At 38.7% G+C, this 25,603-nt stretch overlaps 2 protein-coding genes across 12 annotated transcripts in view; one reads left to right on the forward strand and one right to left on the reverse strand.

Moving 5' to 3' along the window:
* Nucleotides 1-13,954, forward strand: part of LOC143886555 (monooxygenase 1-like) — a 32,381-nt gene extending 18,427 nt beyond the window's left edge. For 3 of the 5 annotated variants that reach the window (XM_077390584.1, XM_077390585.1, XM_077390588.1), the window contains 3 exons: nucleotides 8,143-8,311; nucleotides 9,805-10,033; nucleotides 13,292-13,954. In XM_077390584.1, coding sequence (XP_077246699.1) covers nucleotides 8,143-8,311; nucleotides 9,805-10,033; nucleotides 13,292-13,815 — 922 coding nt within the window. In that variant the 3' untranslated portion in view covers nucleotides 13,816-13,954. Of the gene's footprint in view, nucleotides 1-8,142; nucleotides 8,312-8,676; nucleotides 8,750-9,804; nucleotides 10,034-13,291 lie in introns of all 5 variants that reach the window. The other 2 variants (XM_077390583.1, XM_077390587.1) reach the window with 1 other exon arrangement.
* A 1,068-nt stretch (nucleotides 13,955-15,022) lies between these two features.
* Nucleotides 15,023-25,061, reverse strand: LOC143886558 (putative hexosyltransferase MUCI70). 7 transcript variants are annotated; one of them, XM_077390596.1, is made up of 9 exons: nucleotides 24,957-25,061; nucleotides 24,270-24,327; nucleotides 23,890-24,136; nucleotides 23,499-23,678; nucleotides 19,763-19,834; nucleotides 19,464-19,663; nucleotides 16,134-16,549; nucleotides 15,700-15,884; nucleotides 15,023-15,424 (listed from the first exon to the last, which is right to left on the reverse strand). In XM_077390596.1, exons 3-9 carry the CDS (start codon nucleotides 23,972-23,974, stop codon nucleotides 15,051-15,053), a joined length of 1,512 nt encoding a protein of 503 aa, XP_077246711.1. In that variant the 5' UTR covers nucleotides 23,975-24,136; nucleotides 24,270-24,327; nucleotides 24,957-25,061; the 3' UTR covers nucleotides 15,023-15,050. The 7 variants fall into 7 exon arrangements, with proteins under 7 accessions (XP_077246711.1, XP_077246709.1, XP_077246712.1 ...); XM_077390594.1 differs by having other exon boundaries at nucleotides 23,890-24,173; XM_077390597.1 differs by having other exon boundaries at nucleotides 24,270-24,317; nucleotides 24,957-25,059.
* Nucleotides 25,062-25,603: the final 542 nt, after the last annotated feature.

The following is a 25,603-nucleotide window of genomic DNA, read 5'->3' on the forward strand; positions in this document are numbered from 1 at the left end:
GGATTAGCACCTGCAAGAGTATTTAATAGTTTCGCTTTGAGAAACTTGACTTCGACGGGATCGAAGTAAATATCATCCCCTTTAATGGTGATCGAAGTATTCTATTCCCTACGATGGTAATCGAAGGGTCCTTTTCTACTTTATTTTGTCTATTTTGCTTTCGCTGCTACGCTTGTCAGAGAAATTAGGTCAAGCAAGAAGTTGTTTAAAGCATTACACCCAAGGTATCTAATTTGGAATACCAAGTTTGTTGCCTCCAGCCCCTACATATATTAGATACACTATAGGGTTTTAATAGGTTAGTGGGCTCTAGCCCAAATAGGCCCACTACACCGGTCCATTATCTTATTAGGCTTGTATTAGAACATACATGGGTTATATTATATACCCAACAATCTCCTCATATGTTCTACATATAGCACAATCCAATAGATAGATAATGTGATGTTCAAACAAAATATTGAATCATCCATAGCACCATATTAAAAAAGATCTGTAATCCAACTGAAAACATGAATACTTTTAAGACTAACTAAGAGTTTTAGAAATAATCTAAACTCAACGAAAGCAGTTTCACATGTAAGTGAACCCCACTGATCTTAGATGAATTCATTCATGGGGTATGATTCTCATCGAGATCCAAAATAAAGTTTCACAAAAAAGTGAACTCTATGCATACTGAAATGCAAGCATAGTCTTTATGACTTTAGAAGATTTACTCATCAAGTAAGTCATCTTCATCAAAATTCAAATCAAGACAAGCTCCTCCTTTTTCGCCAATCCCTGTGAATTACCAAATATGGATTTCATGAAAATGAATCCAATCATTTGTATAAAACACTAAAGTATCTAGTTCTACCTGAAGAAGAACTTAGTACAATTCCATAATTCACAAAAGTATCTAGTTCTACCTGAAGAACTTAGTACAATTCCAAAATGGTTGAAAAAATATCAGTATCACTCTCACCATAAGCATCATTGTCAAGTTTCAATAAAGAACAAGACCTAAACAGTTTTTTTTGCAAAGAATCATTCATCATTGTCAAGTTTCAATAAAGAACAAGACCTAATAGTTTCTTCTGCAAAGAACCATTTCATGTTTTCATTTGGAATGTTACAGTCATCTTATCCATATTTGAGTTAAGCTGAATCATCTATGTATGGAATGTCCAACCTTTCCCAAAAAGGATAACCAAATTTGAGGTGAGTTGTATCATCTATGTATGGAATATACAACATTTCCCAAAAAATGGCATGTTATCAAATGTGGAATGACACACAACAACTGTAAACATCAAGGAAAACATATCAAGTGCCTATCTTTGGGCCAAAAGGGAGATTTGAAAATTCAAAATAACTTGGATGATGTAGAGATTAAGACATGTCTACACAGTCTTTAACCTCATCTCCCCCACAGTTTTGAATATTCAATCTTTGTTCAATCCCTTTGTGAGAGCATCGGCCATATTATCCTTCGATCTCACATCAATCAAAGTAATAATCCCGTGTTCAATGAGATAATTCAGCATGGCATGTTTCAGCCTAATATGTCTCCTCTTACTATTAAAGAGTGAGTTCTTCACAATCGTAATTAGCTTGATTATCACAGAACGCACTTAAGGAATTAATCCTTGACCGAGTCAGTTGAATGTTCATAATCAGATTCTTTATCCACTCTGCTTCATCTCCTTCAGAAGCTAGAGTATAAAGTTATAGTTCCATAGATGACAGAGCAATGCAAGTCTATCTCGTCGACTTCCACGCAACAACAGCTCCACCCAGGGTAAACACATAACCACTGGTAGACATACTGTCTCCTAATTCTGAGCCCCATGATGCATCAGAATATCCTTCCAATACAGTAGGATGGCCACCATAACAAAGAGCATAATCTTGAGTACCCTTAAGGTATCTCATCAGCCTCATAAGGGCATCCCAGTGCTCATGACCAGGATGACTAGTGAAACGACTCAGCATGCCAACTGTAAAGGCTATGTCTGGCCTAGTGCAACTCATAGCATACATGAGACTACCAATCAGTTTAGAATAATCTAACTGACTCACACTGTCACTTCCTTAGAGATCAGCTTCTTGGTATAGTCAAAATGGTGTCTCAGTCGGTTTGCACTCACTGCATCCACAAAAAGAAAATAGTTTTTCATATAATGGGCTAGGCCAAGGGTGATTCCTTGACTTTCAAAAACTTACTTTCATGCTAAGAATGGTGTTATCAACACCCAGGTCTTTGCATGTCGAATTCTTTACCTAAGGATTGTTTCACATTACTCATCACACAGAGAGATTGGAAAGAAGAATCAACATCTACATATAAGCAAATAATCATGACCTAATTAGATACAAAATTATAGTAAAGGCATTTATCCGAGTAATTGATCAAAAAATCCAAAGCTCTTTACTACTTTGTCAAATTTGGATGTCACAATTTAGGTGCTTGTTTAAGACCCAACAAAAGTTTGTATAATCACATACAAATATCTACTTATAGCCTATAGTCGTAGCCCCTTTTGGCAAATCGACTAGCTGTCAAGTTAGATTTTCTAACAGAGAGCCAATTTCATCATGAATGGCTTCTGCCCACAACATAGAGTCCTAGATCTCATCACTTCCTGATAGGATGATTGATCGTTCTCCAATTCGTAGGTCATAAAGTCCTCACCAAACTTCTTGGGTACTCTATCACATGGAAGAGCATTTAGAGTTTTAGGATGTGATTTGCAGTCAAAGCTGCCTCTCCCCAAATGCAACTAGGCATGCCAGCTGCCATTAACATGGAGTTTAACACTTAAGTTACAATCATGTTCTTACACTCAACTATGCCATTTGATTGAGGCGAGTGAGAAGCAGTAGTTTCAAGAATTACGTCCTGAGAGGCACAGAATTCCTTGAACCCTGTCAATGTGTATCTTCTCCTTCTTTATCACTCCTGACTCTCACACTTGTCAAATTTATGATATATATAATGGTATCTTATGAGTGATAGTAAGGTGGACCATTTTCTGATAGTGCACATATCCCAATCGGTTGTGTAACAACTTAGGATCAATGAGCGGTGAACTATCATAACTAACGGTCTCATTTTCTAAACTCAAACCATACATACCATCTATCAAATATGCACAATCAAAATAGTATGAGTTAACAATCAAAAATTACTCTACCACACATAAATGAAGTGCATATGCCATCATAGTCAAACAGACTAATGAAAAACACTTTAACATCTTATAAAGTAAGCAGTTTACCTGAAGAAAGGGCCAAGTTCGCAGTACCAGTGTGAGTAACTTCCACGTCTGCTCCACTAGCCACTGTACCAGTCTCCTTTACTTCGATAACACTTAGTGAACAACTTTCTTTGAGTTGCAAGCATGATAAATGGCATCTGTATCTAACCACCGATCTGAAGAAGTACTGGCCTTATCTTTTCCCAACATGGGAGTGAAACTTTTAGGCTCAGCCTTATCTACTAACATAGTAGCTTCCTTGTATGGTGTGTCAGATTTAACTATCTTAGGTTGCCGACACAGCAAAGTGACCATATCTCCCACAGCTGTAGCACTTGCATTTCTTTTTCTTAAAGACAGTCTTTTTGGCGTCCAACTTGGAGATATCACTCTTAGGTGACTTGGATTTCTTAGGAAAGTTCTTGGGATATATCACCGTGTTAGCAGCTAACTTCTGCTGTCTAACCATCTCCAAGTTATTCCTAGCTCTATTCTCATCTTCGATTCGAATGAATCATTTGAGATCATCCAATCCCACTTGCACCTTCTTTCTATCCAACTCTGTTTTGAAAGAGTGTCATGCAGATGGTAACTGATATATGATGGCACCCACAAGAAATAGATCACACACTACTATTTTCTCATTGGTTAATTTAGATCTCAAATTCTCTAAATCAGTTACTTGAGGAGTGATTTTCATGTCCTTTTGGAATTTGAAATCCATGAATTTGTCCACAAGATGAGTCTTAGACAATTCCTCCTCCTTTCAGAATTGAGCATCTAAATTATCCCAAATTTCTTTAGCAGTGGGTTTCTGCAAGACGGTCTGAAAGACAGTTCAACAAGTAGTCTCTGTAGAAATCCCCATCTCGAATCCATTGAGATTCCTCAACATCTTTAATCGAATCAGCAAAGGTACTCAAGACGGTGTAGAAAACATTCACGTATTTCAGACCGAATTGAGTCTTTCGCTTCCAAGAATTAAACTCAGATCCTCCAAACGATTGAAGTTTGACCATCTCAAATGGAACTGTAGTCTTTTCCATTGTAATAAACTATTTACGAAAATAAAGTGGAAAGAGTGCACCTGGTTGGCGAATCACAAGAACCCAATCCGAGAGCCAAATCCAAGACCCGAACCGCGAGAACCACAATGAACCGTGTGAACCAGGCGAAAAACCGGCAAGAACCGGCTATAAGAACCCGCGCAAGAAACAAATTCTAGGCCGAGCTCCAAGAACCAAATCCCTTTCCCAAGAAAGTCGAATCGCAAAACCCGCCTGAACTGAACCGAAGCAAAACCGGTGAAGAACCGGTGAGATCCGATTGAAACCTTTTCCAGTGTTGGTGTAATCCGCCCAAAGAATTGTATCACAAAGAATCAGCCCAAACGCTTTGATTTTGCACCAAACGACCACCAAGATGACCCAAAAAGGGGTTCGGCAATGGAAGTTTATGCAAAAATTGGATTCAGCAATGGATGGAATAAATCCAAGTGTGAGGGCTGTTATCACGCCCAAAACATATGGAACAACCACCAATAGGAGTTCATTTTCCAGCAAAACTTGTTGTGTACTCACAACCTCCACCAAGTATTTCACCAAAGTTTTGGTCTCCACCAAGTAGTATTCTAGGCCACCAAGAACTTCCACAACCTCAGCCCTTTGGAGCAGGGACGGGTCGTTCAACAAGATAGAACCCAACCAATCTCAGCCCTTTGAACAAGGATGGTTCAGTCAACAAGATAGATCCCAAGATGAGAAAGAGAGTGACCATCGCCCAAAAACCAAGCACTTCGGCTCAATTTCTGGAACGTGAAATCCAACCCACAAAGAAAAGAAATTTTGGCCACCAAGGATGGTTGTGTTTCAAGTTTGCAATTGCACAAAGGCTCAGATGAGGGAGAGGGCTGCTCGGTGTATAATAGCAGGTTCCAACAAACGATGGGGGCTCGGTGTATAATCGGTGTATAATCAGTCACAATGGATTGAAACCCCAATTCAAAACCTTGTTTAACTTTTCCTACTGCCGTTGAAGAGGGTTTCACCACCGTTTCAATAGGTTTCTTCCAACCGACATACACACTCACTTTCTCTAGGATGATCACACGAGTTGTTTTTCCTTGTACGAGAAAAAAGAGTCATCACATCTCTGTTGGTATTTTGGTGGAAATAATAAACGAGAAATTCAACGAATATCCAAGAGAGATAATTGCAGGCCACATGTCTGACGATGGCTTCTTTGATTCTCTTTTCAGGGAACCCACGCTTGAAAACAACCCATGTTTTAGAGGCAGACGTCCTCTTCTTGTTTTGTGGGAGTTTAGAACGTCCCTAAGAGGAAAAAAAACAAACGTACTTTAGGGTTTTATGCCTAATGCTTTAAGATTGTTAGAGAAATTAGGTCAAGCAAGAAGTTGTTTGAAGCATTACACCCAAAGTATCTAATTTGGAATACCAAGTTTGTTGCCTCCTGCCCCTACATATATTAGATACACTAGGGTTTTAATAGGTTAGTGGGCTCTAGCCCAAATAGGCCCACTACACCAGTCCATTATCTGATTGGGCTTGTATTAGAACATACATGGGTTATATTATATACCCAACAGCAACGAAGAGCGTCCGGATTTTCAGACTGCATCAGGCGTCATGGCCCCGGCACACTCCCTATGTGTGCTCTTATCATTTCAAATAGGCTTATTTCTTTCTACGTAAATTGGGCCTAAAACAAATTTTAATCCCATTTTACATCGAAAATACGCATTTTACGCCCATTTTCCACTTAAAATAGCTGTAAATTTGTTTTACAATTGCTTCTTTTAACGTAAAATAGGCTTAAAACAAATTTGACACCCATTTTCCCACTAAAAATGGCCATAAAAAAATTTTTACACCCACTTTCCCACCAAAAAAAGCGGTAAAAAACTTGTCTTATACTGAGTTTATGTTGAAAGAAATAGAACCTTAAAAATAGGTGAAATTTTTTTTACCCCCATTTTAAGTCGCAAGGAAAGGAGACTTAAAAAAAAAGGTTTTGCTAACGAGTGCCATAAGTTACATTGTAAACTTCATTTTACACAAGGTTTGGGACTTCTTTATCAAAACATGTGTCAAACCCTCAAACCTAGGGTTGCAACTTGGGTCAGGTTTTACCCAACCCGCATTGACTTGACCCGGAAATAACTCAGGTCAGGTTTAGAAATCATGGGTATTGGGTTGGGTAGGGTTTTAGGTGGAAAAACCCGACCTAATATTGGGTCAGGGTGGGTTTAAAGAAAAAAAAACCTGAAGCCTGACCCAACTCTTATAGATGTACTAATGACTTTCTTAATTATCTCTTTAATAACATGGCAAATTATTTTTAGAGGGATTCTAAACTCACAGGAGCCCTTGTAGAAAAGGTGGAGATGGGCGCCACTATTGGATCCATGTCATAGTTAGAGCATTTATTGTGGCTCTGAAAACAGTAGATGCAATGACGTGGAGCCAATAATGCCACCCTTTTCCACCTTTTCTACAAGGTCTCCTATGAGTTTAGCATCCCTCCTATTTTTAATATATTGATATAATTGTTTGAGAGATGATATTTTCACTCCCCCTGCATTACCCATGTGCTCCCCTTATATCATGAAAATTGGGCAACTTTAACATTTTTTGACGTCAAATCACGTTACAAGGGGGGCGCATGCGTAATGCAGGGGGTGAAAATATCATCGCCCTAATTGTTTTTATTGGGCCGATCATGTTTGTGATGTGAAAAAATAGTTTCCTTAAATTAATGCACCTGATGATATAAATTTAGAGATTTTTGGCATGAAAATGTGTTGTTTTCTACAATCTTTGAAATTAGTCATTATCTTACACTAAATAATACAAACCCGACCCGACCTGCACCAACCCGAGAAATTATATTTCTTGTGTGTGGTCAGGTTTATGAATCTAGGATTTTCTCAAAGAAAACTAAACCCGGCCTAACCTGAGGTAATTTCTTGGGTAGGGTAGGGTTCTAGAAAACCCGACCTGGCTGACCCCGGTTGCATCCCTACTCAAACCTAGTGTAAAATAATAGCAAAATGAACTAAGGGAACTGTTAGCAAAACCCCCAAAAAAAAAAAAAAGTGAGCGGCTAGGTAGACCCGTCTGTGTTATTGAAGGAATGATAGAATGAAAGGCAAAAACTGCTCCAAGGGCGCCCTGATTGGTCGGGTCTACTTTTTGCAACCGGATTTACAATCCCATCCAATTGTGAAATTTGGTCTAATACGCCTTTTTTTACGGGAGAAAGAGATTTGTGTTTTCATTAAAAGCTATTAAATCTCTTTCTCTCTCCTCTCTCTCTCTCATGCCAATTAAATCTCTTATAATCTCTCTCCCTCTTTATTAAGTTTTTATTCACGATTTTTTGTACTATAATTACTATGGAGTGGGCCAATAAGCTGATTTTTACAAAATCTCTCTCTCCGTCTCTCACACACACTCTCTCTCTCTCTCTCTCTCTCTCTCTCTCTCTCTCTCTTACACACACTCACAACCCATTTTAATAGGAGATTTAATAGCTTTTAATGAAATTTAGGTTTAACACCCAAATCTATCCCCCCCCCCCCCCCCCTCCCCCTCCCCCCCAAAAAAGGCGTATTAGACCCGATGAGATTGGAAATTCGATTGCAAAAAGTAGAGCCAACCAATCAGGGCGACCTTTGAGCCATTTTTTGCAAGGGCGCCTTTCATTCTATCATTCCTCTGTTATTCAGCCATCTTTCCAAGGGTTTATTTTTATGATAAAACTATAAAAGTACCCTTTTTATGTAATAAAAATACAAAATTATATGTACTTTGGTTCACTTGGTAATAGTAAGAAGGCTACTTGGTATAATATCCTGATTCAATGCTATCTGTGATAGGAAGGAAGAGCACCGATGCCTTAAAAGAAGCGATCTCATTGAAGCCCTTGCCCACGGATTGCCTCCCCAAACAATCCGTTTCGGTTTCCGTATTGTTTCGGTTGAAATTGATCAACTCACCTCTTTTCCGGTTCTTAATTTACACAATGGGGGCGTCATCCGTGCCAAGGTGACTTAATGATTCTCTTTCTAAGAGATTGTATCTGGTGCCCAGCCATGAAGTCCAGTGTGGGCAGTACCTCCCTTGATATTTGATCCAACATCTGACCACTTTTAAGGGCGGTCCTTTTATCCATTGTTTTTAAATTTCGGTCGGGTCCGGATTTCGGTGGGTCGGAAATCAGTTCAATTTCAATTTCGGTTTCAATTTCGGCCGAAATTTGATCTGTTTTGACCGAAATTTGTCCGAAATGACTGAATTTGGAAAAAAAATTCGGTTTCAGTCCCTGAAATTTAATTCCATGCTTTTATCAGACCATCCACACTGGACTTTACAGTCGGGCACCATATAATTTCTCCCCTTTCTGATTATAGTGCTGCTAAGGAGATCAGCTGCCTAACCGAGAGTGGAACAGAACAAATCACCATATGCCACATGGCACAAGAGGTAGTTTTCGGGGAATAATGCAAAAATATTCATTGACATTTTTAGATCTCTCTGATCTATTTTTTTTATGAAATAATACTACAAAAACTTTATAATTATCCAATATTTTGAGCTCAACCATGTTTTAACTTGTATTTTCTTTTTTTTAATGGGCTTGTGAGAGCTTTTCGTACTGTAATAAACTTTTGATAGCTCTTTAAATATTAATAGATAAGATGCTTAAGTGGAAATATCAAAAGATGGTAGTGCAGATACCATTTATTTATTTAAAGGAAATTGCTAGTGTCCATAGGAAAAGGCATTTCGCGGCTGGTCTGTCGCATGTCAGACCACCCACCTCGTGAATGGAGACAAAAGCTGTTGTCTTCATTCACGAGGTGGCTGGTCTAACATGTGACAGACCAGCTGTGAAATGCCTTTTGCGATGGACCCTCTCAAATCCCTTATTTTAATTGTAAATTTTCAATTAGAAATAAAAAATTATATTTACTTAACCTACTAAAATTTCCGATATATTACCTAATTTATCGGTGAATCCAAGAATTTTATTTTTCTCAGGTTAGCCGAATCGGACACTCAGTAACGGTATCGGATTCTGACATTCGTACTCATTCTCATGCCTATGAGTTCATGTACCGTGTTGTCCTTTTTAAAATTCTACATATCAGAGGGTTAGAGTCATCCTACGTAGATGGTTTTTGGGACACGGCTTATTTAAGTTTAGGCACAAAATGAACACCATATAAATACACCCAACAAAATGTGGGCGCTAATGAGTATTTCAGTGTACTTGAATATACTACCCAACACCATATAAATACAAGGAGCTGGTATACATGACACCCATTTTATTTGACTTGAAAGAAGGGCACACCTCCTTTTAAAAGAAAGCCTCAAGTTTTAATGCTTTTGGAGTTAACTCTTGCTCCTCCAGCCCTTAAAGATATCCTAACGATTTCTGTTAAAAGGGGGTGTATTCTTCTTTCAACGGGGTGAATTTATCACTGCCCAAAAAAAAATATGAGGTAAAAAAATTCTAAGTTTGTTCAGTGCAGGTTGTACTCGGCTGTGATGGGGTAAGCTCCATTGTTGCGAAATCTTTTGGACTGAAACCTCCGAGGATTTCACCGATTATCGAAAGGAGAGGCCTTACAACTTACCCAAAAGGTCACGGATTTAGCAATGAGTTCATCCGCATAACGGAGAAGTGTCTGCTTGTCGGTATAGTTCCGATCGACGACAAGTTGGTTTTCTGGTTCATCGATCGTCCACGGCTTCCTAGAGGTTTGCCAATATCATACTTAATATAATAAGTAGATAACTAAAGATCGTATATAGTTACCACAAAATCAATCTGATCATGCACTCACACATCTATAGTCATTAGTGCAATCTAGAGCGTTAAAGTTGCATTAATATATATATATATATAGAGAGAGAGAGAGAGGAAAATGATTGTGAGCTTGAAGCTCATATAGCTTATATGAGCTTGAGGGCCCAAACACATGTGGGCCCATCTTGTTAGAATGGTCCAAAGCATTCATTTGAAAGGCCCTTACATAGATAGGGTGTGTATAAAAAATCAGCTCCATATGATCATCCTAACCCATCCAAAAGTGTAGGGCAAAATGGACAGACACCTTTGGTCACAAATTTGCCCATTTTTGCCCTCCGTTTTTAGAGGGGTTAGGATGATCCAATGGAGCTGATTTTTGGTACACACCCTATCTATGATGGGGCCTTGCAAATGAATGGTTTGGATCACCACAAAAAATGTGACACCATGTGTTTGGGCCCTCAAGCTCATATAAGCTATATGAGCTTCAAGCTCACAATCATTTTCCTCATATATATATATATATATATATATATATATATATATATGTATGAGAAAACGGTTCCTACACATATGTGTAGAGAGTTCTCTACACACTAGCTTAAAATACAGTGGGGGCCCACATTGTTTGGCTGATCCAAGCCATCCATTTTAAAGGCCCTCATATAGATAGGGTGTCTACAAAAAATCAAATCCATAAGATCATTCTAACCCTACGATGTGTGGAGGTAAAATGGACGTCTTTAAACCTTCACAAATTAGTCCATTTTTTGCCTCCACAATTCGAATGGTTAAGATGACCCTATGGATCTGATTTTTTGTGGACACCCTATATATGTGAGGGCCTTAAAAATGAATGGTTTGGATCACCCAAACAATGTGGGCCCCCACTGTATTTTAAGCTAGTGTGTAGAGAACTCTCTACACATATGTGTAGAAACCGTTTTCTCATATATATATATATATATATATATATATATATATCGGAAAAATGAGTGTACTCGGTCAAGTAGATAAGCTTATGTACTCGGTCGAGCTATAAAAAGCGGGGGCCCACATTGTTTGGGTGATCCAAACCGTTCATTTGAAATGCCCTTTACCTACATAGGGTGTCTACAAAAAATCAGATCCATAGGATCATCCTAATCCATCCAAATGTGGAGGGAAAATGGGGGAAAATGGACAGACACAATTTGACCACAAATCTGCCCATTTTTCCCTCCATTGTTGGATGGGTTAGGATGATCCTATGGAACGAGTAGATAAGCTTATCTACTCGACCGAGTACGCTCACTCACACACACACACACACACACAGAAAAGGGTTCCTGGGGTGGCGCTAGCGCTACTTTATATGAGGTGGCGCTCACAAAACATAGGAGGTCACTTTGTTTGGATGATCCAAAGCATTCATTTGATAGGCCCTCACATAGATAGGGTGCCCACAAAAAATCAACTTCATAGGATCATCCTAACCCTTCCATTTGTAGAGGTTAAAATGGATGGGTATAAATCTAAACCTCCACAAATGGAAGGGTTAAGATGATGCTATCGACCTAGTTTTTTGTGGGCACTCTATCTATGTGAGGGCCTATCAAATGAATGCTTTGGATCATCCAAACAAAGTGGGGCCCCTATGTTTTGTGAGCGCCACCTCATGAACTGTGTGTAAGGCATTCACATAGATAAGGCATTCCTAAGAAACCATCTCCATACCATAATCCTAACCATTCGATCTATAGGAGCCTAATTTCTAGCCATCCATTTCAAAACCTCCACAAATCATAACCCTAACCATAACCCATAATCCTAACCATAACCATAATCCTACCTATAACGTACAGAATGAATGGGTTGGATGAGTCAAACAATTATGGGAGATGGCGTATTTAGAGGGCTGCTCAGGCTGCGCGATACCACATAAACATTTTCCTAATATATATATATATATATATATATATATATATATATATATATATATATATATATATATGAGAAAAGTGTAGCTACACATACGTGTAGCTAACTTAGCTACACCAACGGCTTAAAATACAGTGAGCTTAAGTGCACCATTTTTTTGGTGCGCTTAAGTTGTTATAACACCTCTCATTGGTGCGCTTAAGTGGGACCCAAACATTTAAACGAATGGGAGGCGTTATAACAACTTAAGCGCACCAAAAAAAAAATGATGAGCTTAAGCGCACCAACAGTTTTCTCATATATATATATATATATATATATATATATATATATATATATATATATATATGAGAAAATAATTCTTGCGCTCGAGCGCAAATAGCTTATCTGCGCTTGAGTGCAGAAAACAAGGGTTGGCCCACATATGCTAACCATTCATTTGAAAGGCCCCATCATGGATGGGGTGTGTACCAAAAATCAGCTCCATTGGATCATCTTAGGGTGTCCAATTGTTGTGTGTGTGGGAGGGAGAGGGGACAGATACTGCTTATCCACAAATCTGCCCATTTTTCACCCAACAAATGGAAGGGTTAGGATAATAGAGCTGATTTTTTATACACTCGACTCCTTAAATAGACACACATATATATAGCATTCGGCCCATGCTATGCATGGAGCAAAATAATGGCCCACTTCATAGAATGATCCAAACCGTTCATTTGTTGGCCACAACATAAATTGGCTCCTATGGAGATGATCCATGGGGTACAACCAATTTATGTTGTGGGCCAACAAATGACCTGTTTGGATCATCCTATGAAGAGGACCCCACTATACTTTTTCAAATATATTGAACTTCATGCGCAGATAAAAATCCGTCGCTAATTATTATGTAAAAAATGAAATAATTTGGTATAATGAAAACTTTCGGAGACGGACTGTAGAAAAGTGTTGCTAATGATATAGGGTATATTAAATCGTTGCTAATAGTTCAGTAATAACTCAACTCAACTAAGCCTTTGTCCCAAACTAGTTGGAGTCGGCTTGCTAATAGTTTAGTAATGACAAAATTTATTTTGTCTTTAAAAATTGTCTATAGCGACGGATTTATGGGAACGGTTTATTTTTCACTCCCCGGAATGGAGTTTTTCTTGCAATGTTTTTTCATAGATTCACTCCGGACTTTATTCGTAAAATGTGCTTAAAACAAATTTTATGCCCGTTTTTAAGTGGAAAATAGGTGTAAAATTTGTTCTTGATACTCAATTTAGAAGACATGTGAACAGATTCCCGAGTTTCTCGCGAGCCCGAGGTTTTAAAAGAAGCAATGGTGGAAGAAATGAAGGATTTTCCTGCAGAAATAACTGAAATGGTGAAGAACAGCGATCTCGACTCGCTGAGCTACACACAAATAAGATATCGGGCCCCATGGGATCTATTATTGGCCAGATTTCGGATTGCTACAATGACAGTGGCTGGGGACGCAATGCATGTAATGGGCCCATTCCTCGGGCAAGGTGGGTCCGCAGGCCTTGAAGACGCCATCGTGCTAGCTAGATGCTTGGCAAAAGAGATTTGTCTAGATCAAAGTAGTAATGATCGCAATCTGCGAATAAGATTCGAATTTGGGCTGGATAATTACATCAAAGAACGGAAGACGAGGATTTTGATGCTGTCTACAACTACGTATCTCGTAGGATTGATGCTTGGGACCTCATCAACGGCTAAGATGTTATTGATCCTTGCAATTGTTAGGATTTTCTTTGGAAATCCATTTAGCCATGCTCAATATGACTGTGGTCACCTTTAAATTTCTTTAATTCCTATATGTTTTGATCTTGTTAGTGGCAGAAGAAATGTTTACAGATGGTTTAATTGTGAAGATGTGTTGCTCGATCTGAACGTTAGAAGTATTTTATTGTAATCAAACGTATGTCGATTTTACGTTATGTAAGAACAGATTACATCAAACAAGTTCTAATCGTTAGCTCGGCAAGGTGTTAGATTAGTATACTATGTTAGAGTAAGTAGTTAGGTTAAATTAGGGACTAGATGGTTTGGTCTGGTTCATGGTTGGACGCAAACTAAGTGTACAAAACTTTTCTTCAAGCATTACCCTACTCATCCTTATATCTTCTGCTTCTTATCTTAATCTCTCTTCATAATTTCATGTTTATCCTTTTAAGTGCTATATATATAAGCATTGATCTTATGCAATTAAATAAGATTAATGAAATCATTCATTTTACAAGTAGCCAAATGAAATTTTCCAGTTCCTAGGTACTACCTTTTCTTCATAATATTATTATCACAGCACTACCTTTTTTATGAATAAAAATAACAATAGCCCCACTCTTGGATAAAGTGAGATCCAAGGTGGGGCCTATTAAATGATCTACCGCCAATGGCTAATAGCCCCACTCCTGGACAATGTAAGCTCTAAGGTAGGGTCCATCAGATAATCTTATCTTTAAAGGCTATCAAATCCGCTCTTATGCAATGAGAGATCTCAGGTGGGGCCCTATTAGATGATCTCTATCTTCAATGGCCATAAACTTCACTCTGTAGAAAATCAAGATCAAAGAACAAAGCTTTGATAACACAAAATCACAGCAAGAAGCAAATTCACCCAAACACAAATCACATGGAGGGAGGGAGGGAGAGAGTTATTGTAGCCCTAAGTTCTTGTTGCTGTTATCTTCTAGATTGATTATCTTTAGCTAGACACAATCTTTATAAGTCATTATTTATATAGTGAAAGATTTTATTGAACTAGGTCCCATGGTTTCTTTGAAGAGCTAACGAGTCCATTCATTCGCCAATTGTAACCAAGTTGACCTTAACAAGGATACGTCAAGAGTCTCATAGTGAAAACATGCTCAAGATATATAAAGGTTTTTTTCCTATTATGTATTTCTGTATGCTCTACCTAAAGGGAAGTTGGAACAGACCAAATAAATCCACAATCAAAAACTTACTTCTTAAATACAGGCAGGAGAGATTGCTTAACTTCAAGATTAAAAAAAAATGCCTTGTATTATTTTCTCAGCCTGCCTGTAATGTCCTTGGAACAGTTGGGAGTTCAACTGAGTTCAAGTCTCCAGGATAAGGAGACCACAGGCCTAAACCCCCTCTGGTCTCTTTTAATCCACTACTATTCCCTTTAAATTCATCCAAAGACTTAACCCACTCAATAACAGAAGAATGCTCCCTAGTATGTCTATGTAATATGAACAATGAATTGTATTCACAGTTGGGAAACATAAAGAACTTGAATGACCCTGCTAACCTGTAGACTATGTAGCCGAAACTCAGCTGATCCCTCGGCGTGAAGAGGTTGACCTCATTGAACCACAGACAGCTGAACAAGTTGGTCAGTGCCGTGTGTTCCCGTATGATGACAGCTCCCTCCGGCACATCTGCATTTTGTCATCGCATATTAATATCATTAACTAAACAATGTGAAATTTGTCTATCGATCTTACATAATCAATAGTTATCACTCTATTCTTTAATAACTCTCTTATGGAGTTAAGCCTCCGACGAATGCGAAAGGATTTTTCATTATACACATTGTTCCCTGCTCTTGGGTGACCTCCTGGGAAGTCCTCATATTGCACCCATGTCACTTTGACCGTTCCAAAAAAGAAAAGAAAAACCAATGTGAATTGACCGGGAAGTTTCTTTTTCTTACCGCTAAGTGTCCCATTCTCTGGACTCCATGGTTCCATTCCCTCGTAAAGATATATTTTCATGTGAAGGTCGATGAGAGGCCGTGCATATCGCTTCCTTCTTTTGATCGCGTCAGCCTCCTCATATATACTCTGGTGGTGTTTGTGACGAGCAATAGCAAATGTGTGCTTCCCACGCCACAGGTATCTGCAAATTATATAGATGGAATTGCTTGTGTATTTTAGGGTTTGGTAAGTATTGTCAGTATTAAAATAGTAAAATACTAATGTAATTTGACCAACGACTCAAACCCAAGATAGCAGAATGTCAACACATGAGTCTAGCCACTAGCCCAGTCAATGATTTGGGTAGACGTGATTATTTATATTCAAATCAAATATAAAAGAGAAATATTAAAGAGGACAATGGTCCGGTCAAAAAAGACAAGGATCGCACCTTTCGAGAATAAGCAATGGGTCGACTATAAGCTCCATCTTTCCATCAATCCAAATGCTATACTGTGCATTAGGAAATAGCCTGTGGGCTAGGATCTTAGGAACCTTCCCATTCCTTCTGGGCTCATCATATGGAGGATGGCGTACTAACACAAGACGCCAAATACCAACCCATTTTCCCCCATCACTATCCTCTCTGACACTAACATTTTGTCTGATGAAATCAAGGGAGTTCTCGTCCACCACCATAAGAAAACAAAAGAGCTTTTGGGAACGAAGGCTTATATTTGAAGGTTGATGAGGGGTATCATAACCATCAAAAATGCCAGAGGCAACCACAAACTTACATTTCTTGGCATACTTGATGTCCACTGCATCCATCTCTGCACCTCCGTTTTTCATAAAACCACAGTGAACCTGAAAGACAGCATGTGAATACCAATACAAATTTCCAGCTTGCAGTGTCTATAATGCTGGCACACAACAGGATCAAAGATAAAGAGCAAATAAACAATTCTTCTTGAAAAAAAAACTTTGCCATTTAAAAAAAAAACTTTTCAAAAAAAAAATCTTCTTGATCTATTTTGATAAAGGGACCCACATACAAGTGGTTAATAACATATTTTTAGGACACAATGATATTCACATGAAAAAAAACTGAGATGACACAGTAAAATTTATATTAAGTCGTGTTCTGTACGCATGGTACATGCTATCGCAAATAAAATAACTCTTTCAAAAGAGCATTTAGACTCTTTCCCAGTAATCCATCATCTATTTAGGAGGTTGAGAACCAGATGGCTGGTGAAGATACATGCACTCAGTATCATTAAATGGAAGTTATTGGGGATAGTATTTTGAGGCATGCTCTGATAAAACTTTGAAGATTTGCCTGTTACTGATTGGCATTGCTGATCACTATAACAGCATGTGAACTCAAGCAGGTGCAAGGAACACATTTTTAATATGTACCAATGCAAGAGATAGAGACCATGTATCTTTGGGTAATCTTCGCCATAGATAGGCTACTGGGTTTCTCAAATTTCGTGAAAGGAATGAACAGTAGCAGAGAGTCACAGTAGTCCAAAAAGAAAAGGAAAATTAAAGCATAGCAAGTAAGAAACCAAAAGACACCTCAAACGCTCATTTTCGGGAGTCTCAACTCAAAAGAAGAAGAACAGGTATGATTGAGATGGGAGAGAAAATAAAAAATCTAATCAATCATGTTCTAACCTCTAAAATGAAAGACATGGCCCGTCTTTACACATTTGTCCTGAACGACGAAACCTCATAACATTTTCACTCCATTCACAGGAAGCTGACACTTTCCCAAGACAAACCAGTTTTCCTAAAATATTTACATCTACAAGTCCTTCCTAACTTCAGCATGCAAATCTCATCCCAAGTAACAAATGGATTTTATTCTTGTATTCCTCACCAGTCCTTTTGGGGTTCTATTTCACTATGCTTATAGTTTCAACGAAGTGGCCTTGACCAATGTGACCCTATTAATGAGATCATCCAAGATTCAAAATCTTAGGATATAGATACCACAAGGATCTGATATGTGAGTGTGGGATATGGATAAGGATCCTTTGAGAAAAGGTTGGAATAGTTTAAATCGAACACAGTTTGAAATTTGAAAAGCACACAGAGTCTGGAGTTGCTAGGCTGAGCATGTAGATGAGAATGGAGATGTTTGACAAGCTCCCCCCTTGATATTTCCAGTGTGTTGTTCCCATTTTTTGTTTTTGTTTCTTTCCTCTGTATTGCTCCGACCATCTCGGTAGCAGGATTCCTTTGTATTGTACCCCCTTTTCTTTTTTAATAAAATCTCTCATCATTTCAAAAAGAAATCAAGGGAACATGTATATATATATATATATATATATATATATATATATATATGAGAAAAGTGTAGCTACAGATACGTGTAGCTAACTTAGCTACACCGACGGCTTAAAATACAGTGGGCCCCATAATGTTGTAATAATTGCACAAACTGAGCTTGTCTTTTTCTTTTTTAATTGGCTTATGAGAGATTTTTAGGAACTGTAATAACCTTTTACAGCTGTTTAAACAACAAAAAGACAACACAGCATATAAATAAAATCTAATTTTCGAGAAAAGGGGTTAACATTCTGCAGCAAATGATCCAAAGAATGCTGCACAATGATGAACAGGGGTTCATATTGCAGTTTGATATAATTAAGTTCAATGTTACCCTCAGTAACAAAGGCCAAGCAATGACAGGAGGTTCAAACTCTTCAGTATTTTCCAACAGCATAAGGTCCTACAGAGGGTATGAGCATCAAGGTACCAGAAAATATTTTACCAAATTATGTTCCTAACAGAAGCTAATATAGCCATTAGACAGTCAAGACAAATGGAATATCATGAACCCTAGTAAACCAAAATTACAGGATTGGGTGAAAAACATGCAGGTGCATAATGCAATCAAGATTTACTTGCATCAGAACTGTTATTATCATAGGAAAATAGCATGCCTTTATGAGGTTTAAACAAATGTTGCTATAAAGGAGGTTCTATAACGAACTAAACTTGGAGGCGAGGATTTGAACATAAGAGAACAGTTCAATTACACAAGCCTGTCCTTAAATAGTAGCATTAGCAGATAACTTTCAATTTCTAGATATAATATAATCTACAAGAACAAGAATTTTCAAGCTGGAGTTATGTGGTTCATATTATAAGAAGTCTACCGAGCCAGGATAAAGGAGGAGGGTAGGCGTCAGGTTGGCAGCTGGCCGTAAACTTTGCCACTTTTCTATGAAGCCGCCAGAAAAAATTTACCAAATTATGTTCCTAACAGAAGCTAATATAGCCATTAGATAGTCAAGACAGATGGAATATCATGAACCCTGGTAAAAGAAAATTACAAGGTTGGGTGAAAAACATGCAGGTGCATAAATGCAATCAAGATTTACTTGCGTCGGAACTGTTATTATCATAGGAAAATAGCATGCCTTTATGAGGTTTAAACAAGTGTTGCTATAAAGGAGGTTCTATAACGAACTAAACTTGGGGGTGAGGATTTGAGCATAAGAGAACAGTTCAATTACACAAGCCTGTCCTTAAATAGTAGCATTAGCAGATAACTTTCAATTTCTAGATATAATAAAATCTACAAGAACAAGGACTTTCAAGCTGGAGTTATGTGGTTCATATTATAAGAAGTCTACCGATCCAGGATAAAGGAGGAGGGTAGGCGTCATGTTGGCAGCTGGCCGTAAACTTTGCCACTTTTCTATGAAGCCGACCCCAACTAGTTTGGGACAAAGGCTTAGTTGAGTTGAGTTGAGTTGAGTACCTTCATGGTTGAATTCAGTTTAAAACTCTCCTCTCTCTGCGCCCAGCTTTGGTTTCCTCCAAATAGTGGAGTTGTCTCTGGTTCACTCTTTGCAAGCTCATCCTCCAAAATATATGATAAACTTTTAGGAACTGTGTCAGGAGTTTCTCTTTTAGGAATGACTACAGCATCTGGGTCATCCGAAAGAGGAATTGGGCAACCTAATTGCATTACCAACACAAAAACGGCATCATTTGAACCTTAATATCGCAAAGAAAAGCCTTACTAATAAAGGAGATCCTCTAATATCATAATCTTACGATGTTGTGGTTTTGGAACAAATCCCATATTGTCCAAAATAATAAACAGCTTGCTGTCTCTTCTACAAATACCTACAGATAGTGCAAGTGAGAACCATATAATTCAGAGAGAGAAAATTAGGCCCAGCAATTTCAATAAACTGGTTTCAATCATGAACCCAGGACAATTAAGAAGTGATAATTAAACAATGGACAAAATCCAAAGAAAACATGATACTATCATCACGACAATGAGGATACCTCATGGAAACAATACACCTACAGTACTGTTTTCCTAAAAATGCTTAGTGTCAAGAGACTTAAAAGGTAAAGTGGGCATTGTGGGTAAGATGGACATAGAGAAGGGATGTGATTATGTTGAGAATAGTTTTCTAGATTACAAGATGTTAGGCCTGATGGAACTGGACTGGTTGAGAGCGTGAATCCGGACTTGCATATCATAGGCTTGGTTCCCTACTTCAGTTAATAGCACATCCAAAGGATTTTCAAGAGCAAAAAAGGTTTGAGACTAGGAGGCCAATTACCGTGTTTCTGGCTCACTATAGTATCTGAAGAAGTCAGTAGATTGATGAAACGGGTTGTATATCTTGAGTAGATTAAAGGATTTAAGGTGCTCAATCCAGACTTTCAGATTACACTTCAGTTCGTTGATGATCATGACACCAGATCATCACTCGAAATTGATTATCAAAGTTTTGAAGTAATTTAGATGTGAATCTGAGAGAGAGTTTGATTATGAGCATTAGAGTCGAGGAGATATTGATGGAGGTGATGACCAGAAGATTACGATTTAAAAATGAGACTCTCCCTTTTTCTTTATTTGGGACATTCAGTATGAATTTGAATGCCTCCTAAAGCCCTTTGGGACCCAATGGTGGAGCACTTGGACCATAAACTTGACTCATGGGAAGTATTTGTCTTTGCCTCTTTGGGAGGTGCATCACTCTTGTCTTCGAAACTATGAATGCTAGAGTCTTCAAAGGTTATGCAAAAAATCCATCGTATCTTTATTTCAAAGTGGTAGCTTTGATTATATCGTGGGTTAGAACTCTCCCTTGTTTCAGATTCCTCTCTGCCTTTGACTTGTCGAATGGGTGGCAGGAGGTGTGCTCGAGCAGGCGGTAAAAGGTAAAGACTGTACCTGTGTGGTCTCCTCCTCTCCCTGGATTCCTGAAGCTAAACTTTGATGGGTCTAGCTTAGGAAACCCGGGCCCCACTGGATTGGTGGAGTTCTAAGGAATGATTCAGGAGAGGTGATTTGGGCTTTTTCAGGTCTGATTGGCATGGCAGATGCCAATGAGGCTGAGGTGCGAGCAGTGCATCAAGGTATTTTGCTCTTGGATGTTAGTAGCTCGAGACAAGTGGTGGTAGAAGGAGATTCCCTAAATGTTATTCGGTGGCTTAAAGGATCTCATAGTCATCCGTGGAGATTTGACCGCTTCTTCGATGAGATGAGAGAATGGGAGGGGTTTAACTCTATCGTCTTCCAGCATGTTAGGAGATCTGCTAATGTTGTGGCTGATTCCCAAGCTGGGGAGGGGGTGTCTATGGAGTCTTTGGCTTTGTTCGACTCTCACCCTCCTTGAGCTTCTTTTCTTTTTGTCTTTTTCTTTTGGATGTGCTGGTTTCATTTCTGTTTGTCTTGCATGGTTGTATTGTTCTGACCATCTCGGTCATCCTTTTCTTAATAAAGCTGCTACCATTCAAAAAAATGAATATATTAGAACACAAGGATTTCCCAGGATGATACTCCTTGGGAGGTGCAACACTCATATCAAAAAGGACCCTACCTAATGGACTGTTCGGATGGTCGACTTAATAGTGATTTTGAAAACTCAGCTGAGTCGATGATCCATGCAGTGAGTTTTTGACGAGTCGACACTACTCGATATGCCCAAAACCGAGTCAATTCAACTGATTCTTGAGTTGACTTGACTGGGGTTTAGACATTGTTGTGAATACTGTTCAGGTATTTATTGGGGATCAATGATCTAGAACTCAAGGTAAATTTGGAAATCACCCAAGCCTTGCACGAATTATAAGAGGAAAAGGGCAGCCCAGTGCAGGATGCTCCCGCCATTGCGGGGCCTGGGGAGGGCTAGATGTACGCAGCCTTACCCCTGCTTTGCAGAGAGTTTGTTTCCGTGACTCGAACCCGTGACTACCAGGTCACAATGGAGCAACCTTACCATTGCGCCAAGGCTCGCCCTCTAAAAGGACGGCCTAGTGCACGAGGCTCCCGCCATTGCGGGATCTGGGGAGGGCTAGAGGTACGCAGCCTTACCCTTGCTTTGCAGATAATATAACCAGTGGGTCCAAACATAACTCTTTCAGTTCATAGAGGCAAAGAATCACTCTCTTGGATATGTGAATTACATCCAAAACCGCTAAATTTTTCTTCTTGTTGTCAACTCAACTCCAGAAGTTTGGGACAGAATGATGGTGGCATATGAAGGAGAAACGTCAGAATAGTTGGAATGGCCGTCCGCACGATCCTAGTTTCAAATTGCGACAACTTTCAGTAAATATCATTTAGAAGAGATCTTCTAACAGATTCCATACCAACAACCGCTTTGCCCTTAGCGTATGGAACTAGCATTGATATCCCTTACATAAATAGGTAACATGCGGCAATTATTAAGCCACCTTAATCATGCTATACATGTATAGTAATATAATTAAATCTGTTTAGGACTTAATTCCAACTACCTTTGTGAAGTTCTATCCCAGCACCCACTAGCCTGAGAAGCATCGCGGCATTCTAGTCATGGCGCATGCACAAGCATGTATCCCATGCATCCAAGCCAATATGATTGTGAACAAGCTTGCTTGTTGTTCTGTCTAGCTAACCCTTCTAATTTGTTTGGCTTACCAAAAGTTGCAGCCAAAATTTAACCATAACATTGGATCTTGTTCACAATCTTAGCTAACTAAGCTAAGGGATGTCATTTTCTCTTATGTACATAGAAAGCCCAACCTCACCAACAAAGTGAGATGTTTTCTTATATAAGGATTGTCAGTTGAGACCAAGGTTTTAAATTTCAAGAAATTTCGGGTTTCGATCGAGACCGAAATCGAAATTGGGAGAAGTTGAAACGTTACAAAATTTCGATCGAAATTTCGTTTCCCCCGAAATTTTGGGCCGAAATTTAAGGGATATCACCAAAAAATCTGGTTTTTAATCATTATTTAATATTATCCCGAAATTACTGAAATTTCGGTAATTTCGCCGAAATTTTGTACGGGATAAAATGTTACTTAAATTGATTTCGATAGATTTCGTCAGAAATTTTGAAATTTCGGCTGAATTTTCGGTTTCGGTGAGGGCCGAAACGCATTCCGAAACCAGAATTTAAAACCTTGGTTGAGACAACATTGTGGAGTACATAAGGCATGGGGAGTGGGGACATTTTTTCCCTTTCCAAGGTATGTAACTCGTTTTCCCTTTTTCAGTGCTTCACTTATGATAATATAAATAGAAAAAAAAAAGATAAGACAAGAATAAAAATATGCACATGCACACGCACACATAAAAGGGAAAAAGATCTTAATGAAGCCTGGATTTAAACAATGAGAACTGAGAAGTACTCTACAAGTACTTGAAATTGTATCATAACTCCAGTTCAAGGAATCTTTAAGAACAAAAATGACCATACATAATATAAATAAAATAAAAGGGCAACACTTCAAATGGTAATCACCTAAATATTAATAGCTGAGACATTCTCTACAATACCTGAAATGAATGCTGCAGAAGATTGGCAAGACCACACATGAAATAATAGCACAACAAGAATGAGAAACATCCACAAAATTCCTACTACAAGACACAATCGTATAAAACCCCTCCTCCAAACAATCTTCATCAGGCCATCTTGCGGTAGCCTCCCTTGAGAAAAGAGACCATCCTCAATATCTGCACGCACCACACTATTCCACTACGTAAGAACTAAGAATCCCACAAAATACAATCGCAAATTGAATACGTGAGAGAATATCCAGACTTCAAATCCAAATCCTACAATAAAAGACAGTTAACTCTATAATGTGTTTGTAAACATTTAGTTTGACTTCAAATCCAAATCCTACCATAAAAGAAGGTTAAACTCTATAATGTGTTTGTAAACCTTTAGTTTGTTGGCCTTGATTATTACGGTCTGCTCTGCGGTATGCTGCCCTAGAAGAGAGGGAGCGCTGAACATCATTCTCCATTATTTTCTTTCTCTGTCCATCTAAAACAGAATTTAAATTTGGAATTAAAACCAAGGAAGCAGGATTCTTCCCTGGGAGCCTTCGATTCCTGCTCTGGCAACCTTGAGCAGGATTCTTCCCTGGGAGCCTTCGATTCCCGCTAACGATTCCCACTGTGGCAACCTTGATTAAAACATTCACCATGAAAGGGATAACACAACTACAAGTCATCAAATCAGATCAAACCAACTACTTTCAATTGCCACACTATCCATCTTGACAACAGAATTTTCAAAAGTAAAAGCGAAAATCTTACAAATTAGACTGTGGCAAGAACTGAAGCTATTCCTTACAATTCATCATGCTGAAAATTCCTAAAACAAATCATCAAATTAGCAACCACACAACATGCTACACATGATCCAAACAGCACTCTCATATTGTTTTTTTTTTTTACTTATACCACAACATAAAACTCTGCCACAAATCAAGTGACCAGATTACCGAAAAAATGCTGCTTTCAATGAAATTGATTAGCAAATACAGATCTCTAGATGATTAGGTATCAAACTACTTTCTTTTCTTTTCTTTTTTCATTTGTTTTTGGTGGAAGAAATAAGAATCAAATTACTTTCTCATTTATTCAAACGTGTATGTAAATTTCACGAAGCTCTTCAGATTGGATTGCATAAAATAAAATAACTGAACAAAAGAAAACCTCAATTGTAAGATTAATCTGGAATAAAAATATTAAAAAATATATGTGGAATTTTTTTCAGGACCCATATCTGGAAAAATCATAAAATGAAAAACCCATGTTCCAAAACAGAGAGAAGTTGATCCGAATTACTCGAAAGATCTATAGAAAGCATAATGCTTTTGAGAAGAAATAGAGAGGGATAATTATCATGTAAGCAAATTGGAACAAAAAAAAAGGTTGGGGGGGGGGGGGGGGGAGTAAAAAGGAGAGGAGAGAAGGAGGAGAGTAGTAGAGGAGGGTTACATATCGGTAGAAGTGTAGAAGAAATAGCAGCTGAAAATTTCGTTTGAGGGCAGATTTCGGTCCTCCGCTACGAAGTTTTGTTTGTCTCAAAATATCACCGAATTTACAACGTAGTAGAGGAAAGCTCCACCCAAAAGAAAAAGGGGGTCGGGTCCGGTCGGTCTCGAGTTCGGGTTCGGGTTGAGTTTTCCCAAGCCGGGTTGAGTTCGGGCCGGGTTCGGCTTCAGGGCTTGGGCAACCTGACCAAGTGAAACCCGATATTTTTGTAATCATTTTTTTTCTACCAAGCTTGAAAACTCGGGTTAGGTCGGGTTAAACTTGGGTCGAGTAGGATCAAGTTGGGAAAAAGGGATCGTTGGATCGGGTCGAATTGAACCTCGTCGGGTTGGAACTTGGGTCGGGACGGGTTCGAGTTGAGTAAATGGTTCCTCGGGGTTGGGTACCGATTGGCCTCTACCCGACCCCATTTGATAGGAGTTGCACCCCTGGCCTTGGTATGGCTGGCAATTCAACCGGTGAAAATGGGATCCGTCTTGCCCCGATTTAAATCCCCCTTGTTACGGTGTAAACCTCCCTTGTATCTAATACATATGATCTCATCCGTTCGTGTAATCTATAAAATCCAAGACCCTGATTCTCCAAGAATC

The sequence above is a fragment of the Tasmannia lanceolata genome, unplaced genomic scaffold (genome assembly GCF_043159265.1).
Source record: "Tasmannia lanceolata isolate RefF3 unplaced genomic scaffold, GAP_Taslan_0.1 ptg000011l, whole genome shotgun sequence".
Taxonomy (NCBI): Eukaryota; Viridiplantae; Streptophyta; class Magnoliopsida; order Canellales; family Winteraceae; genus Tasmannia; species Tasmannia lanceolata.